Here is a 25,976-nt window from a genome sequence, read left to right as displayed (position 1 = left end):
TAGGGTTAGGGTTTGCCTCTATGCCCTAAGTGGATAGTACAATTCACACTTCTTTAACAGATTGGAATCATGCAAAAAGGCCCTCTTAATATTAATTATTCCTCAAAGCTCTAAATTCGATATCACAAGAAAATCCATCGTTGATACCCGCAAATCCCTGTTTACCTACCAAGCATCGAGTTCAACCACAAGGGTTGAGAGAAATACTAAGAACAAGAGGCACAGTGTGCCGAGAGCACTGCCCTCTTTCAAAGAGATTCAAAGATGAAAAAAAGAATGGTTAAAAGTAAGCCCTCACTCACCTTTGCCCTAATGAAGATAACCTCTCGCTTGAGTGCATATTTATTTGCACCTTGTGTAGCATTGGAATGATAGTCCGAAATTCACCATTAGTGAACATGAGCACTAGCTGACAACATCAAAACATACTTGAATTTCAATATTACCAATGGGTAAATCAAACTTCTTCTTTTCCTACAAAAGCTGATGTCTAGATTTATGTTATGATTGTCCCTAGGGACGGCATTTACAAATTCTACTCTAGGGAGAAGAAAGAATGCTTGCTAAACAATGACGAAAGTTGTCCTTGTAAACTTTGCAACAGAGGTATATAGTATCTACTATTTCTTACCGAGAGTTCTTGAACTGAGTATAATAGTTCGCGTATCTGGTATTGGAGAGTGACCGCAACATCTATCCATCCCTTGGTTCCTCCAGGTTCGACCTCATAGTTTCCTACAAGTCTCTCTTGGGCATTTCTCGCGTCCTGCTTGGCAAGTGTGAGGTTTGAAGCCGTTCATATATAATGAAAACTTGCCTGGACGTGGCTTGTTGCTATACAATTGTGCTAAAGGAAAGAGAGTGATGAAAGCAGTAAAATCAAAACACACAAAAGTCCCATGTATGTGTGTAAAAGAAGAGCAATGGCTCTCGTGTCGATCATAAAGGATAGTGATATTGCTGTGAGCTATGAAAATCCCAATGTGAAGCGATTTCTATCCAAAGGTGGTTTCCAATGCTGCCATGTAGATAGACCCCTTGCTATCAATAGGAATTTCCACTACCTGAATTGAAGTGCCCCAATCAACTAAAATTGGATTGTGTTGCTTTGTTCAAACAAGGCCGGTTGAGCCTACCACAAATCGTAATAGACTCAAACAGTCCAACCATGTGGTTTAGCTAGAGAGATGGTTATGCCCATTTTTCAAGAGCACCTAAAAAGGCAACTTGCACTCATTTTCCAAGGGCATCAAAAAAGGCATGTTTCTTGTAGTAGCCTACCCCTAGCGAGGCAGTGCTAATAACTACAATAGGTTCACAAAGTAATTAACCCTCGAAAGTGCTACCATAAGCTTCGTTGGCCAAGGTATTTCCATTCCCTATCATGTCATATATCTAGCTATCCTTTGTTTCCAATGAGTACAAGCTTTTGAAATAAATGTGCATGCCTATAATGCATAATAAAGGCAGCAATGCAATGCCATCTCATCAATGCCATACCAAGATGAAGTTTTTTTGTCCATATAATTGGTGGTCCGCTAGGCCAAATAACAAATTAGCAATGATCTAGTACTTCTAAATTGTCTTATCTTGAAGGTGCAACCAAACAACAAAATCATTTAAGGGAAAGGGAAGGAGGGTTGAAAGCTATTTCGGTCATGTGCACATGCCTTTCTATCTAAGGAGCAACCAATGATTTTATGAATTTCAATGTGGTGGCATGAATTGTCATCAAAGCTCTTATATGATGCATTCCATGTACATGATGCATAGAAAGGTCCCAAAAGAAAAAAGTACACAAGTTTCTAGATGTCTAGAACAAATAAAGTTTCCAAACGATGTGCATTAATCCAAAAGAAAACTAGAAAATCTACAAATTCAAACATTGTGCGTGATACTGCTAAAGAATTCTAGGACAGACGATTCCAGACATATTGATTGAAACATGAGACCTCTAAACACTCTCCACACCCACATATATGTACCTAGAGGCATCGTTTAGATATCCTTGTGAGAATCCCTCCACCCACTTGTACCTGCTTTCCAAAGCTCTTATACATACGTTGCTGTAACAAACTCCTTTGCTTCATACATACATACGTTGCTGTAATACACTTGTACCTGCTTTCCAAAGCTCTTATACATACATACGTTGCTGTAATAAACTCCTTTGCTTCATTTTTTCTTGAAAAAATGAAATAAATTCCTTCAATCTTCATTGTCTCTTGTTCTATTCACAGTCACAGCATGTCTCGTCTGTATAATTTCTACTTAAGGACAACTTCGATTAATATTAATAATGGCTGGAGGAGAACGAAACCTAATGCACCGAAAAAAAAAGGACTCCAGGTTCAAAAGCACTGAGTTTGAGTTATGCTGTGGCCTACTCACCAGCATCCACGCAAGAAGCCAAAAGTCTTGTGTGCATGTGACCACTTACAGGAAAAATACACAATTGCATAACAAGAATAATTGGAACATGTGGCATTATGATAACTGGCACAAACAACAATAGGAAAAATATAACCGATTATTTGGCTCAAATGACAAGACAGTGGTACAAATGGTATTCTACGTCATTGATTGTTGAGATTAAGCACCAACGGCACATTGTAAGAACTAAGGATCGATAAGGAGAAGAAATATGACAAACCTCCAATTTAATTGCCCCATTGACATCTTCCAGCAACCTATTCAGTTGGACTACACCATGCTAAGCAGCTACAGACCATCTTTTGTAACCAGCACCCAATGACATCAATGTCTCAGGAACAACATAAAGGTCAGGCCAAAGGAGTCTCCAATTTGTTAAAGGCTCAGATAAACATGAATGCTGTAAACACAATTGAGCCTGCAGCCCTGACGCAGTCCACAAATTTCACTTGGAAGGGGTCATAAAGATTTTAAATCGTTTAGGCCACGTTTTTAGTTATACAAACAAAACTACAAAGGACCTTTTGTTGACAACAAATTCCTGGTGAAGACTTATCTTCCTTTAAGAACTTTTATCCATGAGTTGAATAGGTGTCAAGATGTTTGCCTTATTGGTCTCCACAATACAACCATTCATAACCATTTCTTCGAGCATGAAATGTGCTTTTTCAAGGTGAAACATTATGTCAAGTTCACACTGCAAAACAAAAACACAACAAACTAAGAACCTCTCTCTCTCTCTCTCTCTCTCTCTCTCTCTCTCTCTCACACACACGCACACGCACACGCGCACACAGTGTGGGTACATGTGCACATGCAAGCAAACAACCAAAGTATATTGGTTTTGGGGAGCACACACACACACATACATGCCAGTACATGTGCACATGCAAGCACAAATCCAAACATGTTGGTTTTGGGGTCACACACACGCGCGTGCTTTCATGCACACACACACAGACCCACACACACAATCAAAATATATTGGTTTTCGGGAAAAAACACACCACACACACACATAGAGACAAAAATAAATACACGCACGCACGCAAATACATACATGTACATATATATACACATACACATATATGTATCACTCACACACACACACACCTCTCTTTCCATGTGTGTGTGTGTGTGTGTGTGTAGCCATAACTTCGCGCGCACACACATAGAGACAAAGATAAATACACGCACGCACGGAAACACATACATGCAAACATACATATACATATATATACACATACACATATATGTATCACTCACACACACACACACACATCTCTCTCCATATGTGTGTGTGTGTGTGTGTGTGTGTGTGTGTGTGTTTCACCCCAAAAGAAAAAAAGTGTTAGTGTATGTGTGTGTGTGTGTGTGTGTGTGTGTAGGTAGATAGGGTTTGGCTCTTTTCTAGAGCCCTGCCCTGTTGTAAAATGGTTATTTCATAATATAATGTTCATAGTTTCACGAAAAAAAAATGCGTGTGTGTGTGTGTGTGTGTGTGTGTAGCCATAACTTGTGCAATTATCCACAAGCCACTATTCGTCCACATAGGCATTGCAATATCTCAAACCTTTTTTTTCATGCACATGCAAAGCAAATCGAGGTGCAATACTACTAAATCCAAGAGCAGAAAAAAGAGTCATGAGGTTGGGTTGCACTACTGCTCAACAAACGATAATATGATTGCAGCCAATTACTATAGGGTAAAGTCCCGTCCATAGTAGTTTGCAACTGCAAGAGATACTTAGATGGGCATTGCGCTCTCTAGCACGCCCTTTCAATATCTAGTCTAAGTAGACATGGGAAACACTCATGTGGGTCTTGTAAGAAAGCATATGTGAAGATCTACCTTTGGACACCATCCCAATGTCATTTTATAAAACCGGGGCTGCTGATTACGCTTGATACGAAGGACATCTACCAATGAATCAAGGCTATCTACCAATGAATCAAGGCTGGAGACCGTTTGTTCTGAAGGAGAAGCTAATCTTTACGAAGAACTTCATACTATTCAAAGGCAATGTAAAAGTTGACCACATTTTCTATCCAGTGAGAATCGGAGAAGGACCCTCCAATGAAAGATGAAGATCAGCAAACAAACGACGCAGCCAAACACATTCAACTGTCGCTGTGAAAGCTGCCCTGTACTCAGCTTCACATGAGGAGGTAGCCACTGTAGATTGTTTCTTGCTCAGCCAAGAAATGCAAGCATGTCCTAGAAAGAAACAATTCCCACTGATGGACTGCCTAGTATCATAGTCTCCAGCCCAATCTGAGTCACTGTAAGCATGCATCAGCAAGTCACCCCCCCTGGGAAACATCAAACCAAAAGATTTTGTACCTTGCAAGTAACGGAAGATGCATTTTACAGCCTGCCAATGCATAATCTTTGGGCTGTGCATATACCTGCTCACCTGAGAAACTGAAAACTGAATATCAGGTCTTGTATTGCAGAGATAAATGAGGCATCCAATAGCCTAGCTATAGAGTGTGACATCAATTGATTCACCCACATCGTGCATTGTAAGCTTCAGTCCCAGCTCCATGGGAGTGGACATAGGCTTGCAATCATGCATGTTGAATCTGTCCAAGAGCTTTTGAACATACTTGGACTGAGACATAACAATGCCACGTTTCTCTTGAATAAACTGGATCCCCAAAAAGAAATGTAACAAGCCCAAGTCTGACATATCAAATGTAGCTTTTAATTGGACTTTGAAATCTGCAATTACTTCCTCGTTTAATCCGGTAAGCAGCATGTCATCTACATAAAGAATGATGACCAAAATATCCCCCCCATCCTTCTTCATGTAGAGGGTGCTCTTAGTTGGACTATTGTGCAGCCCCTTGCTCGTTAGAAAGGCATCAATTTTGGCATACCATGCACGTGGGGCTTGTTTCAGCCCATACAAAGCTTTATTCAACTTGCATACTTGATGTGCATTTCCTGAAATTTCAAAGCCCGGAGGTTGTTTGACATAAACCTCTTCCAACAAGTCTCCATTAAGGAAAGCTGTTTTAATGTCCAACTGATGAACATTCCATTCAAAATTTGCAACCATTTCTATAACTGACCTGATGGTGGTCATTCTAGATGTAGGAACAAAAGTCTCCTCATAATCTATGCCCTTTTTCTAAGCATATCCTTTTGCAACCAGCCCTGCCTTGTACTGATCAATGGACCCATCTGGCTTTCTTTTGACTTTGAAAACCCAACGTGTAACCCAACGTGTACCTATGGCATTCTCACCTGGTGGCAAATCCACGACATCCCAAGTCTGATTTTTATAAATGGACTACAATTCATCGTGCATGGCATTCATCCAATGCACATTATCCTTTGCTTATTCAAATGTCTCAGGATCCTCCTCATCAAGAAGAGTACCTGCATAAGCTGATTCAACTGAAAGAGCCCCCCCCATGTGCCTTACTGCACTACGAGTTTTGCCAGGCAATGGAACCTCAAGCTTACTCTCCCTGAGAGTCTGAAGCAACCAATGCGGGACTGTTTTGGCTGCGTGTATCTCTTGAATTTCTTGCCTGACAACTTCATCCACACCCTAAGGTTATACTAATTCAGCTGGGGGCTGGATCTGTACATGTGGATCTGGCGGAGGTTGCTGTAAATTCTGAGTTTCAGCAGGGGAACCAAATGCTATAGGAAGCATCCCCTCAAACACATCATCTGAAGAGGCTGGAATCTAAAATTCAGCATGTGTATGTGCAGAATTTTCAAAGAATATAACATCTCTACTAACAAAAACCTTGCGTGTAGCAGGATTGTAGAGACGATAGCCTTTACTTTGTGAACTATATTCCACAAAAGTGCATTTGAGTGCCTTATCTGACAACTTGTGTCTGAACTCCACAGGCACGTGGGCATATGCAACCCAACCAAAAACTCTGAAATGGTCCACGGAAGGCTTTCTCCCATGCCATGATTCATAGGGAGTGATTGTCTTCAAAGCCTTTATAGGAGCCCGATTTAAAATATAGTTGGCACACATGAGGCCTTCCAGCCAAAACCTGTGAGGTAACTTCTTACTTGTGAGCATGCATCTATCCATTTCTATGGCGGTGCAATTCTTCCGCTCATCTTTGCCATTCTGTTGAGGTGTAAGCCTCACTGTAAGCTGATGCATGATGCCTTTTTCTTTCAAAAATGTCTCAAATTCATGAGACATATACTCCCCTTGTCACGGGGGCGTGAAATTCTAGGTACTTTAATGTACTACAAGACCGTGACAACTTTGGTTTTAAAAGTCCAAGCGTGGGCTTAATAATGTGTAATTAAACGCGGCATGGTGCCTAGCACATAAGCGTAATTAATCCCTAGGCCCAAAGGCATTCCAAGGAATTAAAAGAGTGGTTGTTGGGAAATGATGACGTGGCATTTTTAATGGGCCCCCTAGAGGGCCATGTACCTTCAGTGGCCCCCCTAGAGTTCCAGGTGGCTCTAGTGCCTTCTACATGCTCCTTTGCCATTCCTGGACCTTCCTGGGCCTTCTAAACTTCACATGTGTGGTTTTCTCTCTCATCTTCTCCCTTTGTTGAGATTTTGGACTGGTTTTTCAGCCTCCTTCAGCTGAATTCCGTTTTTCTTCATAACTCCTCACCCGTTTGGATTCCTCGACTTCCGTTTGGCCCGATGGCTTCCCCTCTGCCTCCCCTTCGTAGTGATATGCTTTTCCCTCCGTGCGTTTGGTAGAACGGGCAGAGCTGAGCACTTCTTTTGCTGGACGAATTTGCAAAAGTGGCTTTTTCTGGACCTTTTTGCTTCTACCGCCTCCTGGGCCTCTCCTCTTGCAAAGCTACAGCTTTCTGTTGAATTTCGAGTGGTCCGACGTGCTGGTTGACTGGTTTTTCTCAGTTTTGGAGGACTTTCCGGCGATGAAACTTCTCCAAAACCTTCTCAATGCATTCCTCTCTGAAGCACGCTTCTTTTGAGCCCAAGAACTCCCACTTCTTCGCGACAGAAGTGTTTCTTTTCGCATTTTTCAGTGGAATTCTTGCTGGTCGGCTCTTGTAAATGCTCTTTCTTCATGCCTTTGCACTCCTCTTTGGCTGAGAATGCAATTGGGCATTGGCTACTATGTCCTCTTGGCGATTGAGGACTTGGTTCGAGTCTTCAGGGCTTGGTGAGTTGTGATTTTGCTACTGCAATTTCTTTTTGTCATAAGCTATTGGTTGGCCTCGTGTGCCGCCTCTTTCTTGGCTCACAGGTGCCCAGGCAGTGCTACATGAGTCATTCTTCCGTTGGGTACTTTGCTGATTTTATTTCGGAGCTTTGAAAAGCTTTGTGAATGCCATCTGGAAACCACTCAAGGAGAGTGCAGCTGGGGTGCAGTGTGATTGCATCTGGACAGCCAATGGAATTGCACTCGGAAAAGAGAATGCCTTTGGGTTGAGCCTACGGGTTAAGTGCACTTATGTGATGGTGTTATATGCTTGAAAGCCTTGCGAAGGCTTAGTGAATTGGGGCTGCGTGCTCAGTTGCAGGGAAGGTCTCCCAGATGCAACTTGTAATCATTTCACTGTGAAATATAAAGAAATACCGAAAGGGGCGCCACGGTGTTTGGGGCCAATCGGGTGCACTTGTCCATGTCTGTTGAGCAGGGGCATTCTAGCCTCCATCCCTTTTTCAGTGGTTTTGTTTGTGAACAAATGGGTAAATGCCAAATGCTGATCATGCAATGGTTAATGGTTGTGATATATGCTTTGTGAGCTGTAAATAAGTGCTGAAGTGATTAAAGGTTTAGTTCCACTGCCCTCTGAGTGATTAGAGGCCGGTTTCATTGGTTCCATTGCCGGGATACCACACACTCTTTCTCAAGAGGTGGGCCTCGGTAGTTTGGTGGAAGGATATCTTTGCTGCACTTTTTGACAGCTGAATATTACAACCATAAACATGGTGAGTACCCATGAGCAAGAGAGCTCCACAACTCCTCAAAGGAGAAGGCAGGAAAGCCTTAATGATCCAGCTAGTGTACAGCTGCAGGAAGCACAACAAATGCCTTTTGAGCAGGCCACACATGAATCTACAACTGAGCTCAACGGTGATACTAGTTCTAGCAGTGAGTCAGATGATGCTACTATGTTGAATGCACAGCTTGCAAGTGCAGTGACTGCTTTGACTCAGCTGACTCAAAATTTGGCTCAGATTGTGCAAACAAATGCCAAGAAGAAGAAGAAATCAAGAAAGCACAAGCACGGAAAGAGTGAGTACACACATGCATCAGCTTCTCATGGCGGACCGCACACTCATGCATCAGTTTCCCATGAGGGACAACCATCAAAAATGACTCAGAAAGTGACTTCCAAGAGAGAGGAATCGCCCAAAAGAGCACTTGAGAAAGAGGTACAAAAAGTACATCCAGTGCAACAGTATGAGCAGCCAGCACAAGGCCTTGGTTTGGGTATTTCTACTCCTCAAAATAATAATGTGCAGTCCATAAATGTGGCTCAACCACCTCAGCCATATTTGAGGCAGCAACCTGAATATTTTGGTACAGATTCTATCTTTGATGCTATGTTGATTTCACCGCCAATTGGGCATAGAAAACAAGCCATGTATGACAATGTGGGAATGCAGCCAGGCATGCAAGCCACAGCATATGCTCCCATGCCTAATGTTCAGCCAAGCATGGCTCTCCCTAGTGAAGGGAATGCTGCAAATATACAGCCATCTTTGGGACAGCCAATATCAAATGTATATAAAGAATTTAAGGATGGTGGTTCTCATGTCAAGTTTGATACATATAATGGAGTACAGGACAGGTACAAAGCCCTCACATTCCTTCAACAGTTTGATGCTGCATTTCTTGGGGGTTTGTTTACAGAAGCATCCAAGATGAGGAAGGTTGCCACATTTTTGAAAGGCAATGCACTTAAGTGGTACACTAACCTTATGCTTCATGGAGATGCACCTGCTACTTGGCTGGAATTTAAGCAAGTGTTCTCTTCTACTTGGCTTACTCCAACTTTTGAAGTTGAAGTACTTTCACACTGGCATGACTTGTCATATAAACTTTGCAAGAATCTTGATGATTACACCCAGAGGTTTTGGGATGTTTTGCTGCCATTGAGCTCTTACAGGCATATTTCTTTGAAAGAGCAAATAGAGAGGTACTGTTGTGGATTGCCTAGTGAGCTACGTGATTATTGCATCAAAACCAAGGTGGGTTCTATGACTCAATTAATTGAGAATGCAAGGACAGCATATGCATGGATGCAGGAGAAGAATTTGGGCTTTATGGACAGCAAGAAAGAAGACAACAAACGGGCTGCCAAACACCAGGATAAGGACATCAAATCTGAAAATAAAAATTATGGCAAACGACCGTTTCAAAAGGGAGGAAAAGCCCAATTCAAAGCTGGTCAAAGGCGTGGACAGCCTAATAAACAGCCCCGTACCAAGTTATCTGATGAAGAGAAAAAGTCACTCATGGAGCAAAACAAATGTTTTATATGCAAAGAAGAGGGACACCGCTCTTATGATTGCCCATTCAAGAAAAGAGACAGGTCAGATGATGATAAGAATGGTGATAAACAGGCTGATCGGAAGGGCAAAAAGCCTAAACCTTCTGCAGGACTTCTTCCAGATGTGATTGGGAGTTTGCCACATGCACATGATGAAGAGGAAATGAAAAAGACTGAGATGTGCAGAGCATGGGGAAAAATCAGAAATCAGAATTGTTTGTTTTTCTTTGATTCTGGGGCAAAGGCAAATTTCATAACTCCTGATATGGCAGGAAGGCTTGGCATCGAGCCTGAGGAAATGGGGCCATCCGACATGTGTGATATGGCCAACCCTGAACTCAACACACCTGTCACTCCTATCATTGGCAAGTTGAGGATGCATATCCAGGGATATCAGGATGCAGAGGACTTCTACATTATGCCTTTGCCAGAGTGTGATGCTTTGCTTGGGATGCCTTGGATGTACAGGGTGGGGGCTGATGTGCAGATGAGAAACAAGAAGATTTCTTTAACTCATAGAGGCAAAAATCATGTACTTGATGTAAAGTTGAAAGGGGAGTCCATCCCTATAGTTTCAGCTTCTTGTATTTCCAATGTAATAAAGCGTCATATTTCAGCGTACTTGATTTTTGTCAAAGAGGACAGCCAACCACTTCAAGAAGGCTCTACTCTTTCTGCTTTAGATAGAGAAAGGGCTGCTTTTATTTCAGATTTTCAAGATTGTTTCTCAGATGCACTTCCTCAAGAATTACCTCCCAAGAGGCCCGAGGATCATCAAATTGATATAATTCCAGGAAGCTCACCGCCTAATATACCTCCCTATCGTGTCAGTAAGGCACAACAGGAAGAGATAATGTCACAAGTGAAGGAACTCTTGGAAAAGGAATTAATACAGCCAAGTAATTCTCCTTACTGTTCCCCTGTGTTGCTTGTGCAAAAGAAGGATGGCAGTTGGAGAATGTGTATTGATTATAGGGCTTTGAATAAAGTCACAATTAAGAACCGTTTTCCAATTCCACGCATTGATGATATATTGGATCGGTTGGAAGGTTCTTCAATGTTCAGTCGTATTGACCTTAAAAGTGGATACCATCAGATAAGGATACGGCCTGAAGATGTCTACAAGACTGCCTTCCGCACTTCATTTGGCTTATATGAGTTCCTTGTGATGCCTTTTGGTTTGACTAATGCACCTGCCACTTTCAATAGAATGATGGACAGAATTTTTAGAGCACACAGAAAGTTTGTGGGCACTTTCTTTGATGACATCATTGTGTTCTCTAAAAATGAGCAGGAGCACAGGAAACACCTCACTATTGTGTTTCAAGAGTTGAAAAGACACAAGCTATTAATAAACACCAAGAAAAGTGAATTCTTTATGCATGAGATTCATTTTCTCGGTCATATAGTGTCAAAGGATGGAGTCAAGATGGATCCTGCAAAAGTTGAGGCCATAAGGAGTTGGCCAATTTTGAAAAATCTGCATGAAGTCAGAAGCTTTCTTGGGTTGTGTTCATACTATCGGAGGTTTATAAAGTACTTTGCAGAAATTGCTTCTCCCTTGCATGCTTTACAAAAGAAAGCTGTACCGTTTCGGTGGGGACCAAAGGAAAATGCAGCTTTTGAAGAGCTGAAGCAAAAATTGTGTTCTGAACCCGTTATTATCTTGCCAGATCTTGCAAAACCCTTTGCTGTAACACAGCATAGGAGGCACTTTGATGCAGGATGGCAGAGTGGTTGCATATGAGAGTAGAGTTCTCAAAGATGCTGAATTGTACTTGCAGATATATGAGAAGGAAATGTTAGCAGTGATACATGCTTTGACCACATGGAAACATTACCTTCTTGGAGCTGATTTTTATGTGCAGACAGATCATCAATCACTTAGATATTTTCTCACGCAGAGAAAATTATCTGAAAAGCACATGAGATGGGCTAACTTCCTCTCAATGTTTCATTTTCAAATTGTACATGTGCCGGGTAACAAAAATGTCGTGGCTGATGCACTTTCCAGGAAACCACAGCCTGAAGCAGTCTCCAAGAAACCCAGTGTTTCAGCAGTGAGCATTGCTTACAACAATGTGTTAGATGTGATGAAAGATCAGTATGTTAATGATGCTGATTTTTCAACTATTTATGATCAGCTTTCTGATGGTCAAAGGCATGATCACTATATGTTGAAAGAGGGTTTCATTTTGATGCATGGACGACTTTGTGTCACTGATCAGATGCGACAGAAAGTCATAATGGAAAGTCATGCTCCTCCATATGCAGGACATAGGGGAATTACAGCAACAATTACAGCAGTGGAGCAATACTTTTATTGGCCATCTTTGAGGAAAGATGTGGAAGAATATGTGAGAACATGCATGGTTTGTCAGAAAGTAAAGTTTGACAGGCAGAAGGCACCTGGGTTGTTACACCCTTTGCCAATTCCTGATAGACCATGGCAAAGCATAGCTATGGATTTTGTGTTTGATCTTCCACGTACTCCTACTGGACATGATGGATTGTGGACAATAATTTGCAGGTTTAGCAAACAAGCCCACTTTGTGCCAGTAAGAAAGAAAATTACAGCAGATCAAATGGCCAGATTGTTTTTGCAGCATGTCTTCAAGTATCATGGGATGCCTGAATCCATAATCAGTGATAGAGATCCGAGGATGACCAGCCTCTTTTGGAGAGGACTGTTTGAAAATATGGGCACTACGCTGAATTTTTCGTCATCTTTTCACCCTCAGTCTGATGGACAATCGGAGCAGGAAAACTCTACCATCTTGGATATGTTTAAATGCTATGTCTCAGACCACAAAAGCAAATGGGAGCATTATTTGCCTTTGCTGGAATATGCTTACAATAATACGGTGCACACATCCACAGGTAAAGCACCTTTTGAAATAGTGGAAGGTGCCAGGAAGATACCTCCCATTTTGCATACAAAAGAGAAAATCTTCGAAGCTGATCGTTTTGTGGAAAGCCTTGAAGAGGCTTACAAGAAGATCAAATATGCCTTGCAAAGAAGTCAAGACAAGCAGAAAAGAGCAGCAGATAAGCACCGCAGGGAATTGGTATTCACAGAAGGTGATTGGGTTTTGCTGCGTTTTCAGAAGGCAAGGCTGAAAAATAAGAAAGGCAAGGAAAGGTTGTACACAAAGCTGAACATGCGTTACTATGGTCCTTTCCAGGTTTCTGAAAAGATAAACGAGGTAGCTTACAGGCTGAAGTTGCCTCCGCATTGGAAGATACATAATGCCTTTCATGTGAGCTTATTAAAGCAATATCATGGAGATATTCCCGAGGATGTACCTGATGAGGTGCAGCCTGAAGTGGAAGAACAGGATGAACTTCTGGTCCCAGAGCAGATTTTGGCACACAGAGATAGAAAGCTCAAGGGTAAAGTTATCCGTCGCTACTTGGTAAAATTTCAAAATTACCCATCACTTGATGCGAAATGGATGGAGGAAGGTGAACTGGCAGATTCACCTGGGATATTGCAGCTTTACCTTGATGCTTTCCAATTAGAGCCGACTGCGGTCCGGGCTCCTACAGGTAGTTCAGCAGAGCGAGCGTCTCGAGCATTACCTGATGTTCGAGAGGGGGGGTAGCACCTCCACTCCCTCAGTACAGACGGGCTCACCGTGATTTCATGAGGTCGCTTGATGACACTGTATGTTTCATCTGAGATACTGAGCTGACAGTATTTCTGCTGTGAGACTTCATGATATTGATGCATCTTCACTATTGATCGCCGAGGATCACATAGATTTTGAGCAGTATATATGGATGGATGCATGCCTCTCCTAGCCATATTTTCACTGTCTCTGTATACTATAGCTGCGGCTTTCTTGTATACTCTTTTATGCTATATTTCATGCTCGCTCCTGTGTTTTGGGGCAGCAAACTGTGGTTTGCTGTTTCAAGAGAGGGGTATGTCACGGGGGCGTGAAATTCTAGGTACTTTAATGTACTACAAGACCGTGACAACTTTGGTTTTAAAAGTCCAAGCGTGGGCTTAATAATGTGTAATTAAACGCGGCATGGTGCCTAGCACATAAGCGTAATTAATCCCTAGGCCCAAAGGCATTCCAAGGAATTAAAAGAGTGGTTGTTGGGAAATGATGACGTGGCATTTTTAATGGGCCCCCTAGAGGGCCATGTACCTTCAGTGGCCCCCCTAGAGTTCCAGGTGGCTCTAGTGCCTTCTACATGCTCCTTTGCCATTCCTGGACCTTCCTGGGCCTTCTAAACTTCACATGTGTGGTTTTCTCTCTCATCTTCTCCCTTTGTTGAGATTTTGGACTGGTTTTTCAGCCTCCTTCAGCTGAATTCCGTTTTTCTTCATAACTCCTCACCCGTTTGGATTCCTCGACTTCCGTTTGGCCCGATGGCTTCCCCTCTGCCTCCCCTTCGTAGTGATATGCTTTTCCCTCCGTGCGTTTGGTAGAACGGGCAGAGCTGAGCACTTCTTTTGCTGGACGAATTTGCAAAAGTGGCTTTTTCTGGACCTTTTTGCTTCTACCGCCTCCTGGGCCTCTCCTCTTGCAAAGCTACAGCTTTCTGTTGAATTTCGAGTGGTCCGACGTGCTGGTTGACTGGTTTTTCTCAGTTTTGGAGGACTTTCCGGCGATGAAACTTCTCCAAAACCTTCTCAATGCATTCCTCTCTGAAGCACGCTTCTTTTGAGCCCAAGAACTCCCACTTCTTCGCGACAGAAGTGTTTCTTTTCGCATTTTTCAGTGGAATTCTTGCTGGTCGGCTCTTGTAAATGCTCTTTCTTCATGCCTTTGCACTCCTCTTTGGCTGAGAATGCAATTGGGCATTGGCTACTATGTCCTCTTGGCGATTGAGGACTTGGTTCGAGTCTTCAGGGCTTGGTGAGTTGTGATTTTGCTACTGCAATTTCTTTATGTCATAAGCTATTGGTTGGCCTCGTGTGCCGCCTCTTTCTTGGCTCACAGGTGCCCAGGCAGTGCTACATGAGTCATTCTTCCGTTGGGTACTTTGCTGATTTTATTTCGGAGCTTTGAAAAGCTTTGTGAATGCCATCTGGAAACCACTCAAGGAGAGTGCAGCTGGGGTGCAGTGTGATTGCATCTGGACAGCCAATGGAATTGCACTCGGAAAAGAGAATGCCTTTGGGTTGAGCCTACGGGTTAAGTGCACTTATGTGATGGTGTTATATGCTTGAAAGCCTTGCGAAGGCTTAGTGAATTGGGGCTGCGTGCTCAGTTGCAGGGAAGGTCTCCCAGATGCAACTTGTAATCATTTCACTGTGAAATATAAAGAAATACCGAAAGGGACGCCACGGTGTTTGGGGCCAATCGGGTGCACTTGTCCATGTCTGTTGAGCAGGGGCATTCTAGCCTCCATCCCTTTTTCAGTGGTTTTGTTTGTGAACAAATGGGTAAATGCCAAATGCTGATCATGCAATGGTTAATGGTTGTGATATATGCTTTGTGAGCTGTAAATAAGTGCTGAAGTGATTAAAGGTTTAGTTCCACTGCCCTCTGAGTGATTAGAGGCCGGTTTCACCCCTCCTCGATCTGTTCGAAGTGTTTGCACCTTGAGTCCTGTCTCATTCTCAACCATAGCCACAAAGTGTTTGAAATGCATAAACACTTCTGATTTTGCCTTGAGACCATAGACCCAAGTGTAGTTGGTAAAGTCATCTATGAATGTAACAAAATAGAGATAACCCCCAAAAGCAGGTGTCCTCATGGGACCGCAGACATCACTGTGAATAAGCTGTAATTTTCGTGTAGCTTTCACTGCACCATCCTTTTTTGATGAAAGTCTATGCATTTTGCCAAGAATGCAGCCTTCACATGCATGAGTCAACTCCAAGGGAGGCAATGCATCAACCATATCATGCCTCTGAAGTGTCATTAAGCTGCCATAGTTCATGTGCCCATACCTGGCATGCCATAACTCCGCATTCTACATCGCAACAGTGGGAGTGCTAACTGATAATGCAAGATGGGATCTTTTTTCATATAGATCAAGCTGAAAAAGACCCCGATACAAAGTGCCAGACAACATCAAAGCATAGTCATTTTCTTTGTCTTTGACTGCACACTTGTCATCATCAAAAACAACCTGAAATCCTCCTCTATTGAGTGAGGACACTAAAAGCAAATTCTTCTTTATCCCTGGCACATAGAGTACATCTGAAATTCTGAAATTTGTGCCATCAGTGGATGTGAGAATAATGTCTCCCACTCCACACACTGAATAAGAAGAATTATTCCCACAAGTTACCTTCTTCTTGGTGGGTGAAGAATGCAGAGTTACAAACAGACTCTTCTTGGGAGTGATGTGCTTTGAAGCACCACTATCAAAATACCAAGTATGAAGTGTCTCATCAACACTAAAGGAGCATTCATCCTTTGAAGGATCGTAACTGCAAGTCAAGAAAGCATATGGGTCATCATCTTTAGTGGCTGTAATATCAGAACTACCCACTGAAAAATCTGAAGTGCAAGACAGAAAGGCATAGTGCTCTTCAACCAAGTTGGCTGCAACATCTCCTCCATCATGAGAATGTGGAACTGATGCATCTGACACAGCCATACCGGAATCCCTTTTCTTCTCTTTGGCTATGCGCTTCTTGCACTCTCCAATATAATGACCTGGCTTTTTGCAATAATGATAGATGCCCTTCTTTTTCTGCTTATTTGTATCACACTTTGCCTTATAAGAAGGCTGTCCAGAATCAGCTTTATGCTGATGTGTGGGCTTATTGGCATGTGGCTTTTGCTGCCCTTTACCCTTGGGCTTGAACTTGGAGAGCATAGCATGCTCGCCAGCCCGGATTGCCATATTTCTGCGAGTTTGTTCCTCCTGCAACAGAAGTCCTACCAACTCGTGAAAGAAGAGAGGATTGCTGCCCCCCCTCAATGACAAATTCAGCAAGGTGTGGAAACCGAGATAGGACTCAGAAAAAGAGTTCAGAGTGGTCGTGATCATCTCTGAATTCATCAATATTCAGCAATTGTTCCCTGAGGTCCTGAAGCTTTGTGAGGTGAGAATTCATGGAATCTCCCTCCTCCATATGTGTATGGGAAAGTTCTCGCTTCAGAAAGGAAACCCTGGCATCATTTCTTGCTACAAACATACTCTCTAGTATCTCCCAAGCTGCCATAGATGTCTTGCATGACCGAATATGAGGTATAATGAACCTCTTGATAGAAAGAGAAATTACTGAAAGAGCTTGTGCATCTCTAGAGTCACATCTTTTCTGCTCTGCTGTGGGAGCTCCTGGAGTGGCTGCTCCAACCACCTGTGCTGCATTTGTACCTCTACTGAAAGAGCTTGTGCATCTCTAGAGTCCCATCTTTTCTGCTCTGCTGTGGGAGCTCCTAGAGCGGCTACTCCAACCACCTATGCTGCATTTGTACCTCTACCCCTGCCTCCAGCTGTAGGAGTGATATGTGTAGTCGCTGTATCTGGTCTTGCTTCATCTCCATTGACATAATCCCAAAGATGTCTGCCAACCAAGATGTTGCGAACCATGAAACTCCACAAGGAGTAGTTGGTGCCATCCAACTTATCCTCCTGTGTGAGAACCCCGAACACCTCATTGGAGTTGTTCTAAGCCATTTATACCAAATAATATCAAAAAAATACAGCAGACTGACCAAGTGAAATCCCTTCCTAGGATATAAAATGCACAAGTAAAATCTGCAAAGAAAAATCTACCCACAGTGACAAATACTGTCACAGCTTGTCAAAAGCTCAGAATGCACTTCAATTATCCTGCAAATGCTCTCCAATGTCACTCAAAAATAGTCCAAAATTGCCTGCAACAGTCCCAAAATGCTTGTACACTGCCAAATTGCATCAGAATGCCAAAAGCCCCAATTTTTTCAGGGAAATTGCATCCAAAAGAGGGCAAATTGCCTGAAAGCCCCAAAAATGCAAGAAAATTACTGTGTAAAGCCAAAAACCCCAAATTTTTGCAAGAAATTGCAACTCAAAAAGGGGCAAATTGACTAAAAGCCCCAATTCGCAATTTATCTGCAAAAGGAGTAAATTCTACTGCCAATGTGTCCAAATCAAAATTCCCAAGTGTTCAAATGTGACTCAAACTAAGTCCAAAAAACCTGCAAAGCTCCCAAATTGCTCTTCTTTGCAATGTGTGCCCAAAAATTGCACAAGAGCACTTCAAAAATGCAATGTGCCTGCAGAGATCTCAAAAGCCCCAATTTCTCTGCAAAGAGAAGAACCTGTAAAGCAAAAACCTGCAAAGTAATCCTGCAAGAAAATCATGCAAGGAAAACCTGCACAAAGTGTGGACGCCAATGAAAGGTACAAGGGCCTGCAAGATGTACAAAAATCCGTACTGTGTACGGATTCAGCAACAGTACGGACTGCTGATGCACAACTGTATGGACGACTGACAGCCCGTATGATTGTACGGTAGATATGTACGGCGCAGATACATGTACGGACGACAGAAGCAGGTACGGCACAGACAAAAAGTGCCAAGAGAACTTCGCATCTCTGTCACTGACTATGTCACACGTAAACCCAGACAACTTAGACAACTACTCAACAAACGGATGAGCCAGTTGAGTAGCCCCTATAGTTGTCTTTGTAGGTAAAAATCTAGCCCTCTCGTCAATCTGTCCACCACAACACGAATAGCATCATGCCCTTGCTGGATTCATGGTAATCCCATGATGAAGTCCACGGAAATACTCTCCCATTTACTTCTAGGGATGTCTAGAGGAGGCAACAAACCTCCAGCCCTAAGACTCTCAGCCTTATTTGCTTAACACGACTTGCACTTTACCACCTAGTCAATAATCCCAGCCTTCATTTTAGGCCAGTAAAACATCCGTATTACTCAGCCGTAAGTTCGTTGAATTCTAGGGTGACCTGCCGTTGGAGAGTCATGATATTCATGTAAGATCTTTCTCCTAACCTCTGAGTTCACCTATACCTTACGGAAAAATAAGTGTAGGAGTCATTAGGAATGCAAATCGTTCCATTTCGGAACAGCAAACCATTCAGAATGTAGAACTCACCACCCACCACCTGAAGAAATGGTATGACCTCTGAGTCTTAGTCTATTTGTGTGGAGCTCCCTCTGTGGATATGTTGCCAATACCAACCGAAATGATTGTCAGTCCTACCTAGCCCTCTCAAGGAATCATAAGGTCAGCTCCTATCTCAATAAAACTCAAAAGAGTTTACCTCACCAATGCAAGTATCGGCAATATTTTTTAAGCTACCCTTCTGATATCTTATCTCCATATCAAAATCTTGCATCAAATCACACCACCGTGCCTTTCTTCCTCTTAACTCAGGCCTATCCAATATGTATTCATAGACTCATGGTCCATCAATACAACAAACTTGGCTCCATATAGAGAATATCTCTAGGTCTTAATGCGTAAATGACTGCATAGAATTCCTTTTCCTGAAAAGGCGACCGAACCTAGGTGTCATCTAGTTTTTAACTCTCGAAAACTATAGGTCGGTCCTATTGGAATAAGGTTGCGCCCAAGGTGCAATCACTTGTATTAGCCTCGACCATGAATGGGATCGGTAAAGCCAATATAAGGGCTTCTTCCACCTTCAACTTGAGAGTCCGAAAAGCGTCATCAAGCTTATCATTCCAAGAGATAGGATTGTTGGACCAAAGTCCACATCTCTTAAGGAGGCTCATCAAAGAAACGGTAAGCTTTGAAGAGTCCCTCACTGACTTCCTAGAAAAGGCAGTGAATCCTAGGTGTAGGATCGATATCCGAGAGAGCAAGTACAAGGTACAAGAGTCGTGAGGATAGCAGCCGTCACGTCAACTAGTGTAAAAATAAAAGAAGAGTACATAGTACTTGTAGCTAGACCCTAGGACTAAGTGTCCTATGTGGCATAAAAGGCACAAAACAAACTAAGTGCCTATAACTATGCCTACAAGGCACATACCAGGGCCCATAGGGCATCACTAGAGCAAGGAGAAGATGGCCTACAAACCCCCCTCCATGGTATGGGCTGAAGTATTCTAGAAACGTCTCAAAATACCTGGTATTTTCTGGTCATGGTGGCACATGTTCATCCAAAAGGATATAGCCGCCTATGAATGTACAAGGTATGTCAGATCATGTAACAAAGGGAACTAAGTGTAAAGCCTATCGGAAGACTTCGAACTTGGGACGAGGAAGTGCCTTTGTAAACAGATCTGCTATGTTGTCCTCTGTGGGAAGATACTCTCTGTCTCCTGCTGACAACTGCTCTCGAACATAATGATAGTGAACTTCAATGTGCTTGGTACCCGCATGAAACACTGGGTTACGCACAATGGCCAAAGCACTCTGGCTGTCAGTGTAGACCATGGTGGAGGATGTCTGGCGAATACCAAGATCTGTAAGTAACTGTCGAAGCCAGACACACTCTACTGTAGCGGTGAAGGCTGCCCTGTACTCAGCCTCACAGCTAGATGTGGCAACTCTTGGTTGCTTCTTGCTAAGCCAAGAGATACATGAATTGCCAAGCAAAAAACAATTGTTGGTATGTGACACTCTGGTGTCGGAACAACCTGCCTAGTCACTATCTGTGTAAGCATGCATGGTAAGTGAATCCTGATCACCATAGAAGAGGGCTAAATCCTGAGTGCCTCTGAGATATCTGAAGACTCTCTTCACTGCCTGCCAATGCTGTGAACTGGGCATGTGCATGACTCTGTTGAGCTAAGATACTGCATATTGTAAGTCACGTCTGGTGTGACATAAGTAAATGAGACATCCAAGAGCCTGCTGATAAAGCGTGATATCACATGGTAGGCTCCCATCATGAGCTGAAAATGTGAAGCCAAGGTCCATTGGAGTAGAGATTGGCTTGCAATCCTCGAACTTTAAAACGATCAAGGAACTGTCCAATATACTTGGACTGTGACATCATGATACCCCCCTCAACATGAGCAAACTGAATGCCCATATAATAGTGGAGTTGTCCCATGTCTGACATTTCAAAAAACTGGTGCAAATCAACCTTGAAAGCTGCAATATGCTGAGTATCTCGGCCCGCGATGAGCATATCATCCACATATAAAATCAGCACTAAAAAATCAGACCCACTCCCACGGACATAAAGAGTGGGTTCTGTGGGGCTATTCTAAAAACCAAGAGATAGTAAGTGTGCATGAATTTTGGCATACCATGCCCTGGGTGCCTGCTTCAAACCATAAAGGGCTTTGCGAAGCCGGCATACCTTGTTTTCAGAATTAACAACCTCAAAACCAGGAGGTTGTGTGACATAGACTTCTTCCTGCAGATCCCCATGAAGAAAAGCAGTGTTGGTGCACTTGCCAATGGTGATGGGCTGCAATGGCAATGACGCATCTAATGGTAGTAATCCTGGATGTGGGAGCAAATGTCTCCTCAAAATCAATGCCTTGTTGTTGGGCATACCCTTTTGCAACAAGACAGGCTTTGTGTCGATCTATGCTGCCATTAGATTTCCTTTTTAATTTGTAGACCCACCTCATACCAATGGCATGCTTGCCGGGAGGGAGATCTACTAATTCCCATGTGTCATTTTTTGCAATGGATTGTAACTCAGCTCTCATTGCATCCATCCACTCTTTCCTATCAAAAGCATCTTTATGGCACAGAGGCTCTTCATTGCAAGCTGTAGCAAGGAGTGCAAACTCAAGAAAGTGACCATGCATCTGTCTATTCCCTGATCTTGTCCGGGCAGCAAAAGGATGATCTTGTTTGCTATCCCTCAATGTATCAAGAAGCCATCTAGGAACTTGCCTTTGCTGTCGATTGACAGCTCTTTCTTCAATCACTGCATCATGAATAGTGAGATCATTTTGTGCTGGAAGAGAAACCTGCAAATCAGCATGGGGTACTGGCTGATCATTGCTTGTTGGAGGGCCTGCAGGAGGCTCATGCTGCTGGTCAGAGTCCTCCTCTGAGAAAGGCAGAGGTAACCAAGAGTCAAAGGCATCAAACATGTCAACTTCTGGCTTAGTTTTGCAGTCCACAAGAGGAGAAGCCGAATGTTCAGCAAAGATTACATCTCTACTGACAATAATCTTCCCAGTATTTGGTCGATATAACCTATACCCTCTGCTCTCTTGGCTGTAACCAATAAATGTGCATTTGATTGCCTTGTCATCAAGCTTATGTCTCAGCTGAGATGGTACATGAACATATGCAAGAGACCCAAAAACTCTCATGTGTGAAAGTGAAGGCTTCCTACCTTTCCATGCTTCATAAGGTGTAACAGTCTTCAATGCCCTTGTAGGTGATCTATTCAGCACATAGTTGGCACACATCACTGCATCAAGCCAAAATTTATTGGGCAAGGACTTTGCCTTAAGCATGCATCTGGCCATCTCCATAGTGGACCTGTTCTTCCTTTCAGGAACAGGATTATGCTGAGGAGTGTAAGGAGTAGTGCATGAGTGAGCAATGCCCCGTGAAGACAAAAATGCATCAAACGCCTTTGACATATACTCCCCCCCCCTATCTGTGTTGAGGGTGACAAGCTTGCATCCTGATTCATTCTCAACCATATTCAGCCACCTTTGAAAGCATGAGAACACGTCAGATTTGGCTTTTAAAGCATATACCCAGCAATATCTTGTGAAGTCATCGATGAGAGTCATGAAATATTTGTACCCTCCAATGGAAGTTGTCTTCATTGGGCCACAGACATCACTGTGTACTAGCTGCAATTTCCTTTGTGAGAGTTCTGGACAATTCTTTTGAAAAGGAAACCGATGCATCTTACCCAAAAGACAACCCTCACACACATGTTTGGAAACTGTGTGAGTTTGAGGTACATCATTTGCCATCTGCTGTGAATGTAGCTTTGCAAGAGCTCTATAATTGAGATGACCCATTCTCTCATGCCAAAGATGAGTTTCGGCAAGCTGTGAATCTGAAATAACAAATGCTTCAATAGACAATGCAGCTGAGTGATGATCAAGGTGATAAAGCCCCTTTTTCAAAGTGCCAGTGAGGACTATGGCATTGTCATCACAAAGATCATATACTAGGCATCTGTATCCATCAAAAATCACTCTAAAACTTGAAGTGGCAATTGCTGAAATTGAAATCAAGTTGACTTCAATTCCAGGCACAAAGAGAACATTTGTCAAAGTGACAGGATGGCTTGAAATGGATGTGAGCTGAACATCTCCAATTCCTTTTACAGCATAGGAGGCATTGTTAGCACATGTGACACTTCCCCCACGAGGTGCATCAGCTAAGGAATGAAACAACTGTCTGCAAGATGTGACGTGCTTGGAAGCACCACTATCAAAATACCAAGACTGAGCATCATTAGCTGTAAAGAGTGCATCAACTTTGGAGGGATCAAATGAGCAATGGACAGCCCATGCCCAATCATCCTGAAGAGCATGTGCATGTGAAGCATCTTCTGGCTCGTGGGATTCAATTGCATGTGAGGCATTAACTGTCAATCCTGCTTTCTTTTTCTCCGAAGCAATGCGCTTCTTGCATTCTGAAATGTCATGTCCAGGCTTGCAACAATAGTTGCATCTTTTCTTCTTTGACTTATCTACTGTATTTTTAGATGCATTGAAGGAATTGCCACTGCTATGCGCACATTTAGGCTTGCCCATGGGCTTGGAAGCCTTGCCTCTTCCTGTCTATTGTGAAGCAAATGCATGATCAGAAATAATAGCTTGTCTATAAGTTCGACTTTGCTCTTCCTGCAAAAGCAATGTGACTAGCTGATCGAAGGGTTCGATTACCCATGGCCACTAATCGAAGGGTTGTAGCAAACCCTTGATATGTATCTGGCAGTCCATTCAATGTGGTCTTGACAAGCTGGGAATTTGGCACCACCTCATCAATATTGGCAAGTTGTTCCATGAGGTCCTTGACCTTAGTCAGGCATGCATCCATAGAATCACCTTCATTCATACTGACTTCCTGCAATTGTCTTCTTAAAAATGCAACATGTGCCTCATTGCGAATCTGATAAAGAGAAGCCAATTTGTCCCAAGCATCCTTTGCTGTCCTGCAAGACCGGATGTGTGGAATAATGATTCTCTTGCATGATAAAGCAATACAGGAATGTGCATTTGCATCTCTTGCATCCCATCTTGATTGTTCCTGAGTTGGGGGAGCAACAACAGGGGTGCTAGAAGATAAGGCATCAAAAGGAGTACCCTCTGCAGAGGGACCAGCAGTAGAGGCAGCCACTGTAGCATTGGCTGGCCTCAGATCAACCCCAGAAACAATATTCCAAAAATGCCTTGCAACAAGAATATGTTTCATGAGATAAGACCACATCGGATAGTTGGTGCCATCCAACTTATCATCGTCACGAAGAATGCCAAATAGATCATGATTGTTGCCAACCATTGCAAATGGGATACCCTGAAAAAGACCTGAAAACCCAAAAGCCTCAAGGCTATCACTGCAAAGAGCTGGCTGTTCAAAAATGACAACAAATATCTGCAAATAGATGTTCTGCAAATTTCCAACCCAAATCAAAGGGCAAATGCAGATTTGACCCAAATGTGACTATGTCAGGCAATGTTCACTGCAAAAAAAAAAAAAAAGCAAATCTGGCAAAAGCCCCAAATTTAATTAGAGCAAATAGGCCAAAAAGAGGGCAAATGCTGAAAAGCCCCAAATTTTACTGAGATTTTTGCAAATGTGACCCAATGTCATGCAAAAGTGACTCAATATCCTGCAATCTGACCCAAATGATCTGACCCAAATGTATTGCAATCAAACAAGAAATTGCAGACCAAATCCCAAAAGATAGCCTCAAGGCTTGCAATTGCAAAATTAGGACTTGCTGTCCACAAAGTGACTGCAAAAGTGCAGCTGTCCCAACGTATAGACGTCAAGAGGTAGGCTTTCCAAACTGTTGAAATAGCTTGATAAGACTTCAAACAGTAAAAGGAAGGTAAGGGTAGCAAAAGCCCTCAAAAGCCCCAAATTTTGAGAATGTCCTGTATATAGCTTCGCACGTGCAGAACAAGTACGAGCAGTACGGACAGCACTACATGTATACTTGTATGGACATTACAGATATACTTGTACGGATGTACGGAGTAGGTATAGTGTACAGTGCAGGTACAACATACGGACCAAATATGGATCATGTACAATGTACTGTGCGGATACATTGTACGACGCAGGTACGGAGTGCAATGTACGGAACAAGTACGTGAGCATGTACGGAGCTGTACGGCGGCACATGTACAATGTACAGAACAGGTACGGTATGCAACAGACAGAACGTACGACGCATGTACGACGACTGACGTAGGATTTGTATGGACGTCCGTACAGTCGTACGAACTGTACGGATGGGGGTACAAGGAGCAGGTGTAAGTCCGGTGGTAGGAGTCAGGTCTAACAAGGCTGTACGGCGAACAGGCTGGAGCAGTGACGACCAGCAGAGGAGGAGACTTGCAATGAGCAATGGAGGGCTCAAGGGGCTGAGGAGAGCTGAAAGACAACTGTAGACCTTGGCTCTGATACCACTGTAGGATCGATAACCAAGAGAGCAAGTACAAGGTACAAGATTCTTGAGGATAGCAGCCGTCACGTCAACTAGTGTAAAAATGAAAGAAGAGTACATAGTACTTGTAGCTAGACCCTAGGACTAAGTGTCCTAGGTGTCAGATAGGACTAAGTGTCCTATGTGGCATAAAAGGCACAAAACAAACTAAGTGCCTATAACTATGCCTACAAGGCACATACCAGGGCCCATAGGGCATCACTAGAGCAGGGAGAAGATGGCCTACACTAGGAACGCATAAAATTGCCTTACTGTCTAAGGAACGGACCAATCCAATACCTTTTGGATCCTCTAATGGTCAATGCTCATGTCCTCTTGGGAAATCTTATGCCCAAGGTACAAGAGTTCTTTACGTAAGACTCACACTTAGACTCCTTCGCATACAACTTCTCAAGCCTTAATGTCACTAACAAAATGCAGAGATTCCCGGCACACTTCTTGAGAGAATGAAAATATACTATGACATTGTCTAAGAATACGAGTACAAATTTCTTTAGTCCTTTATGAAATATATCATTTATCATCTGTTGGAAGGTTGC

The 25,976-nt window shown here is 43.0% G+C and overlaps 1 protein-coding gene across 1 annotated transcript in view; it reads right to left on the bottom strand.

The window, feature by feature from the left end:
• Positions 1 to 2,514: 2,514 nt before the first annotated feature.
• LOC147906167 (SNARE-like superfamily protein) overlaps positions 2,515 to 25,976 on the bottom strand; it is a 58,702-nt gene continuing 35,240 nt past the window's right edge. The window contains exon 4 of the mRNA XM_087383440.1: positions 2,515 to 3,130. Coding sequence (XP_087239566.1) covers positions 2,996 to 3,130 — 135 coding nt within the window. The 3' untranslated portion in view covers positions 2,515 to 2,995. The remainder of the gene's footprint in view (positions 3,131 to 25,976) is intronic.

This window comes from Dipteris shenzhenensis, chromosome 1, assembly GCF_047967505.1.
Source record: "Dipteris shenzhenensis isolate YYH24624 ecotype China chromosome 1, Dip_SZ_1.0, whole genome shotgun sequence".
NCBI lineage: Eukaryota > Viridiplantae > Streptophyta > Polypodiopsida > Gleicheniales > Dipteridaceae > Dipteris > Dipteris shenzhenensis.
The sequence above is the reverse complement of the archived record's forward strand: the minus strand, read 5'-3'. Positions and strand labels throughout refer to the sequence as shown.